The 8,481-nt window shown below is 33.7% G+C and overlaps 1 protein-coding gene across 2 annotated transcripts in view; it reads left to right on the forward strand.

Moving 5' to 3' along the window:
* The first annotated feature begins 4,394 nt into the window (after nucleotides 1-4,394).
* Nucleotides 4,395-8,481, forward strand: part of LOC104809898 (UPF0496 protein At3g57100-like) — a 28,751-nt gene continuing 24,664 nt past the window's right edge. Inside the window, exons 1-2 of one of the 2 annotated variants that reach the window (XM_010536003.2) lie at nucleotides 4,395-5,603; nucleotides 7,998-8,283. In XM_010536003.2, coding sequence (XP_010534305.1) covers nucleotides 5,223-5,603; nucleotides 7,998-8,283 — 667 coding nt within the window. In that variant the 5' untranslated portion in view covers nucleotides 4,395-5,222. Of the gene's footprint in view, nucleotides 5,604-6,790; nucleotides 8,284-8,481 lie in introns of those variants that run through there. The other variant, XM_010536002.2, reaches the window with a different exon arrangement.

Below are 8,481 nucleotides of genomic sequence, written 5' to 3' on the forward strand. Positions count from 1 at the left end.
GAAGAGATTTGTGTTGTGTTCATACGTCTTTGCGTTATTCATCCTTTTTTATATTTTACGAATGCTCGTAAATGCGTGTTGTGTTACGTTTTTAGACATGTCCTCATACTTTCGAAGATGAATGGCTTGATGATGATGCGTTGCTTGAAGAGATGGAACTGGACGGTGTTTGTTACGAGTTACGGCAGCTGAGGTCGGAGTTGGAAGGGTTGAAAATCGAGATGAAGAAGTTGGAACTAATGAGAATCGATATAAAGAAGGAGATGGAAGGATTGAAATCTGACATGAAGGAGATGATGGTTGGATACAAAGCAATTAGGTTCAAGTTGGTCATTGTTGTGGCAGTTCTAATGATGGTGGCTGCTTACTATCATGGATTAGCACGCCTTTGAAGGACCTTTATGAATCGGCAACGTTAGATTTGTATCAAGGTACGAAGAGACTTTGTATTGCGAATGTTCAACTTTGCTTTGTCTTGGAACTGTAAACTTTCTACCGTGTGCTGAAAATCTTTGATGGAAGTGATGAAGTAGGATTGCGAGGATGGTTTCTCGGATGAGAAGGAACTTCCGATTCGACCTCGGCTACCGAATTATCGCCACTCTGGAGGATTCTGTGACATTACAGGTTCAGTAGTTGTATGCCCTCTTCTTTGGTGGTTGGTTTTTCTCTCTTTTATTAACAAGAAAACCTACATAAACCAAACAAAATCATTCAAATCAATAGAAACCCATAAAAAGAGATACAAACATACCTCAAAATTTTCTCGATAACCCCTCCCCGATCCGGTCTACATAGTTGAAACGGTTTACTCTCACACGCCTTTGTGTTATGGCCAACTTGTTTACATTGACTATGCGAGCGCTTTCTTACTTAGCCATCGCATAAAGACTGAACTCAGTCGTGCATTTGCTTATCTCACTCGACCTCTTTGTAATCCTTTACAAACCCTGTTTTCGAATATTTTCAAGCATATCAGTTATCATCGTCAGAAATAATTTAGCCCAACGTTAGAGGATAAAAGCACATCAACATCATGTCGTTAGAGAAGTTAACAATCAAAGACAAAAAGGGTGTGATTGGTGGTAACGCAATCACTCGCAACCGTAGCGATTGCGATTTTGGGGATTGCAGGCGATTGAAAAAGTGATTGTTGGAATCGCAGTTGTCAGTAATCGCAACAAAACGTTAATATTCTAATCGTAACTAAGGTGTTGACTGGTGGAATCGCAATCGCAATCGCGGTGATTGCGGGCGTTTACGATGTGTTTGCTGGTGATTCTAGGCGATTGGTACTGACTGGTAAAAAAATTGTTGTTGATAGCGATTGCGAATGATTGCGATTTAGAACGATTGGTTGACAGCGATTGCGATTGCGATTTGATTTAAATTACTTCTAATCGTAACTAAGGTGTTGACTGGTGGAATCGCAATCGCAATCGCGGTGATTGCGGGCGTTTACGATGTGTTTGCTGGTGATTCTAGGCGATTGGTACTGACTGGTAAAAAAATTGTTGTTGATAGCGATTGCGAATGATTGCGATTTAGAACGATTGGTTGACAGCGATTGCGATTGCGATTTGATTTAAATTACAAAAAAAATACATCATTATATACAATACTAACCATTTTTAAAATATTTTTAATTAGTTTTTTTTACTATTATTTAATATCAAATAATTATTAAATTTATAAATAATTAATTATACAATTGAAAATATTATTTTGTTATCAAATTTAATTTATTTTCAAATATAATTTTAATATTAAAAATATTTATTAGTAAAACCAAACAATATCAAACATAATATATACCAAACAAAATTATTAATATATTTTTTTAATTTTTGTATGTATATATGTAGTAAGTATATAAATATATATATGTATATATATATGTGTATGTATGTATATGTATATATATATATGTATGTGTGTATATATGTATGTATATATATGTGTGTATGTATGTATATATATATGTGTGTATATGTATGCATGTATGTATATATATATGTATATATATGTATATATACGTATGTATATATTTATATATGTATATGTGTATATGTGTATATATGTATGCATGTATATATATATATGTATGTATGTGTGTATATATGTATGTATGTTTATGTGTATATAGATGTATGTATGTATATATGATTGTTTGTGTATATATATGTATGTGTGTATATATGTATGTATGTATATATGTGTATTTATGTATGTATGCATGTATGTGTGTGTATAGGTGTGTGTATATATATGTATATATGTGTGTATATATGTATGTATATATATATATGTTTATATATGTACGTGTGTGTATATATGTATGTATGTATGTGTATATGTATATGTATATGTATGTATGTGTACGTGTATATAGATGTATGTATGTATATATGTGTATGTATGTATGTATGCATGTATGTGTGTGTATATGTGTGTGTATATATATGTATATATGTGTGTATATATGTATGTATATATATATATGTTTATATATGTACGAGTGTGTATATATGTATGTATGTATGTGTATATGTATATGTATATGTATGTATGTGTACGTGTATATAGATGTATGTATGTATATATGATTGTTTGTGTATATATATGTATATTTGTATGTATATAAGTATGTATATGTGTATGTATATATATATGTATTATATATATATGTATTTATATATTTTATGTATATATACACATATGTAAGTTCTTTATATATATAATATGATATGTATGTATATATATACTAATTAATATTAGGGATATTTTGGTCATTTAATCAAAACGCTACAAAACGCTATCGTAACGCAATCTTTTAGCTGCGATTAGAATATTGATATTTTGTTGCGATTGCGGGTGATTACGATTCCAACAATCACTTTTTCAATCACCCGTAATCGCCAGAAGTCGCAATCGCTGCGATTGCGGCGATTGCGTTACCATCAGTCAAACCCTAAAAGATTGCATTGCGATAGCGTTTTACTGCGTTTTTGTTAAATGACCAAAATACCACTAACATTAATCAATATATATATAGATATACATATTATATTATATCTATATATATAAACTTACGTGTGATATACATGAAATATATAAATACATTCACATACAATACATATATATACATACACAGATACATACATATATGAATACATATACATACACATACACGTACAAACATATATATATATATACAAACAATCATATATACATACATACATACATCTATATACTGGTACACATACATACATATATATACACATATATATATATATATATTGATAATAAAATTATATTTTAAAATTTATAAATTTAATAATTATTTGACATTAAATAATAGTAAAACACAACTAACTAAAAATATTTTAAAAATGGTTAGTATTATATGTAATAAAATGGTGTATTTTTTATAATTTAAATCAAATCAAATCGCAATCGCTATCAATCAGTCGTTCTAAATCGCAATCACTTGCAATCGCTACCAACAACAGTTTTTCTACTAGTCAGTATCAACCGCCTTGAACAAACTTGTCGTAAACATCCGTAATCGTTGCGATTGTGATTGCGATTCCACCAGTCAACAATCATCAAAATTCACTTACTGCAAAATTGAAAACTAATTGGCTAATATTTTCACAATGATAACCGTAAATATTTGATGAACCGATGAATATGTTTAGTTTGAAGAGTAGATGGATTAGAAGGGAATGATATATACTGACCTATTTTATTATTAAAGAATGTCAAAATAATGGGAACAAAATATAATGTGTATTGAATGTAATTAATTTGCATATATAGAGATAAGTGTGCAAGTGTATATGAGCAATATATGGGGTGAGATTTAAATATACAAGGAAAAATAAAATTTAAATATCTAAATTTTTATGAAAGTCTCAAATAAATAAATAAATTATAAAATTTCTATATAAATAGCTAAACTTTTAAAAAAAATTTATAAATGTAGTTAAATTTTTTAAAAATTTCTAAATAAACTTAAAATTTGTTAACGAAATTTACTATTTTTATTTAAAAAATATCTGAATTTTGGATTTATTTGAAAATTTTCAAAAGTATAAGTATTTATATAAAATTTTTAAAAAGTTTATATATTTATATGAAAGTTTTATATTTTATATATTTATATACGATTTTTATAAAAGTATAAATATTTATATATATTTGTTCAAAGATAAGATAAATGTGTCATGTATGTTTGATGTATATATAAGTACGTCCATGAGTTCGTATATAAATTATTTTGTCTTCTCAAATAATTATTTTTTTTCTTTTTTATACTGTATCATTGATCCATTTATAAGAGAAATATGATGTAAGAAAATAATTCATTCTTGGTAAGAAAACCTCTTGAACACCTTTTTCTTCTTTTATTCCTTCGCTTTGCAACACATTCTCTAATGAAAGAAACTTTCTCCCCCTTTCAAAGCTTAATTCGAAATCCACTCTCTTTTTTTTTTTTAAAAAAAAAAATCTTATCTCTCCATCTCATGCAGCTTTTATTTGATTCAAATCACATGAACCGCCTCAGCCTCCATCGTCTTCTCCCGGAGAAATGCACCACCTCGGCCTCTGGCCAGATCCAGGTTCGGGTCGGCTCCATCGATGGCGAGATCGATCCGGGGATGCGTGTCTAACGAGAGGAGCGGGATTCCCTGCTCCTGCGTGCGTCTCGAGCTCGGGATGCCGACGATGTGGGAGCTCGCCTGCCCGGTCGACGGAGAAGGCGGCGGTGGAGCCGGGTTTAATGGATTCGACCGCCTTCTCCGCCGCGAGCTTCTTCTTGGGGCCTTTGGGGTTTGGGCCGAAATGGGCCGTTTTTATCTCTATTTTTTTAATGTTTTATTAGATAATAATTAACAAAATGAAAATTTGAAATAACAAAATGCATCGTATGATTCACAAAATTGAAAATCTAGATGAACGTTTAGCAATTTGAAATTGAAATTTGAATTAACAGAGAGAAATGGGAATTTCGAAGGCTATAATATCAAGATCGCAACGGCTAATCCACACACATTGCTCTCTCTCGCTCTTCTTACATACGCATTGCGATCTCTCTCTCGCTCTCTCTTCTTCCACGCACATTGCGATCTCTCTCTCGCTCGCTCTTCTTCCTTCCTGAATTCTCTGCTCTTGTACTGTTCTTGATCTTCTGTTTTCGTGTTTGATTTCGGAGAAGAATGACAAAGCTGTCGAAGATTTTCGGTATCCGACGCAGAATTCCTGTCTTGACGGCGCGGAAGAGACGGAGCTCTTCGTCTCCTTCTCTTTCTTCTAGGGTTCCCATCCAACCACAAAACCCAGAGCCCGTCAGCTCCAACGGCCTCAAGATCCGATCAGCGTCGTACGATTCTCTCAGCACACTAACCGGTTGCATCGACACCATGAACGAAGATGTCCGACAGCTCTTCCTGTCTTCCGACAGGGATCTTCGGAAGAACCCAGATCTGCTTGACCTGGCCAACGATTTCTTCAACACAAATGCTGAATTATATGTTCTCTGTGAATCTCTGAAGAAATCTCTGGGGAAAGCTGATCTTGGAGAAACCCTAATTCTCCACATTCTCTCTGGACATATACATATACATACACGTACAAACATATATATATATATACATACATATATATATACACACATATATACATATATATTGATAATAAAATTATATTTTAAAATTTATAAATTTAATAATTATTTGACATTAAATAATAGTAAAACACAACTAACTAAAAATATTTTAAAAATGGTTAGTATTGTATGTAATAAAATGGTGTCTTTTTTATAATTTAAATCAAATCAAATCGCAATCGCTATCAATCAGTCGTTCTAAATCGCAATCACTTGCAATCGCTACCAACAACAGTTTTTCTACTAGTCAGTATCAACCGCCTTGAACAAACTTGTCGTAAACATCCGTAATCGTTGCGATTGTGATTGCGATTCCACCAGTCAACAATCACCAAAATTCACTTACTGCAAAATTGAAAACTAATTGGCTAATATTTTCACAATGATAACCGTAAATATTTGATGAACCGATGAATATGTTTAGTTTGAAGAGTAGATGGATTAGAAGGGAATGATATATACTGACCTATTTTATTATTAAAGAATGTCAAAATAATGGGAACAAAATATAATGTGTATTGAATGTAATTAATTTGCATATATAGAGATAAGTGTGCAAGTGTATATGAGCAATATATGGGGTGAGATTTAAATATACAAGGAAAAATAAAATTTAAATATCTAAATTTTTATGAAAGTCTCAAATAAATAAATAAATTATAAAATTTCTATATAAATAGCTAAACTTTTAAAAAAAATTTATAAATGTAGTTAAATTTTTTAAAAATTTCTAAATAAACTTAAAATTTGTTAACGAAATTTACTATTTTTATTTAAAAAATATCTGAATTTTGGATTTATTTGAAAATTTTCAAAAGTATAAGTATTTATATAAAATTTTTAAAAAGTTTATATATTTATATGAAAGTTTTATATTTTATATATTTATATACGATTTTTATAAAAGTATAAATATTTATATATATTTGTTCAAAGATAAGATAAATGTGTCATGTATGTTTGATGTATATATAAGTACGTCCATGAGTTCGTATATAAATTATTTTGTCTTCTCAAATAATTATTTTTTTTCTTTTTTATACTGTATCATTGATCCATTTATAAGAGAAATATGATGTAAGAAAATAATTCATTCTTGGTAAGAAAACCTCTTGAACACCTTTTTCTTCTTTTATTCCTTCGCTTTGCAACACATTCTCTAATGAAAGAAACTTTCTCCCCCTTTCAAAGCTTAATTCGAAATCCACTCTCTTTTTTTTTTTTAAAAAAAAAAATCTTATCTCTCCATCTCATGCAGCTTTTATTTGATTCAAATCACATGAACCGCCTCAGCCTCCATCGTCTTCTCCCGGAGAAATGCACCACCTCGGCCTCTGGCCAGATCCAGGTTCGGGTCGGCTCCATCGATGGCGAGATCGATCCGGGGATGCGTGTCTAACGAGAGGAGCGGGATTCCCTGCTCCTGCGTGCGTCTCGAGCTCGGGATGCCGACGATGTGGGAGCTCGCCTGCCCGGTCGACGGAGAAGGCGGCGGTGGAGCCGGGTTTAATGGATTCGACCGCCTTCTCCGCCGCGAGCTTCTTCTTGGGGCCTTTGGGGTTTGGGCCGAAATGGGCCGTTTTTATCTCTATTTTTTTAATGTTTTATTAGATAATAATTAACAAAATGAAAATTTGAAATAACAAAATGCATCGTATGATTCACAAAATTGAAAATCTAGACGAACGTTTAGCAATTTGAAATTGAAATTTGAATTAACAGAGAGAAATGGGAATTTCGAAGGCTATAATATCAAGATCGCAACGGCTAATCCACACACATTGCTCTCTCTCGCTCTTCTTACATACGCATTGCGATCTCTCTCTCGCTCTCTCTTCTTCCACGCACATTGCGATCTCTCTCTCGCTCGCTCTTCTTCCTTCCTGAATTCTCTGCTCTTGTACTGTTCTTGATCTTCTGTTTTCGTGTTTGATTTCGGAGAAGAATGACAAAGCTGTCGAAGATTTTCGGTATCCGACGCAGAATTCCTGTCTTGACGGCGCGGAAGAGACGGAGCTCTTCGTCTCCTTCTCTTTCTTCTAGGGTTCCCATCCAACCACAAAACCCAGAGCCCGTCAGCTCCAACGGCCTCAAGATCCGATCAGCGTCGTACGATTCTCTCAGCACACTAACCGGTTGCATCGACACCATGAACGAAGATGTCCGACAGCTCTTCCTGTCTTCCGACAGGGATCTTCGGAAGAACCCAGATCTGCTTGACCTGGCCAACGATTTCTTCAACACAAATGCTGAATTATATGTTCTCTGTGAATCTCTGAAGAAATCTCTGGGGAAAGCTGATCTTGGAGAAACCCTAATTCTCCACATTCTCTCTGGTTTCGTGGAGGAAAAGAGAGAAGAAGGGAATTTCAGCAAAACTCTCCAGAATCTTAGGAGTTTCAAAGATTTCACCAGCGACGACCCTTTCGCCGGAGAATTCACCAAGCTGTTTAAGAGCTGTCACGCCGATCTCGTCAAGGTGATCGGAAAACTGAATCTGACGACCAAAAAGCTCAACAGGAAACTCCGGAGAATACGCCGGCGCCGGAGAGTTACGATAACGCTGTTCCTCGCGGCGGTTGCCACCGTGGTTATCTCCGCTGTCCTGGTCGGTGTAACGGTGGCTCCGCCGGTGCTGGCAGCGTTGGGGGCTCCCGTCTTGCTCCAAATCGCATCCGAGACCTGTAATCCTATAAAAAACACAACCAAACCGAGTTTCGTGGCCTAACACGCCTATAATGCCTACAAATGCATGTGATCTCCGTATAAATCCTATAAAAACGCCCTGGAGATGTAGAGAGAAATATGAG

Source organism: Tarenaya hassleriana, unplaced genomic scaffold (assembly GCF_000463585.1).
Source record: "Tarenaya hassleriana unplaced genomic scaffold, ASM46358v1 Cleome17, whole genome shotgun sequence".
Lineage (NCBI taxonomy): Eukaryota > Viridiplantae > Streptophyta > Magnoliopsida > Brassicales > Cleomaceae > Tarenaya > Tarenaya hassleriana.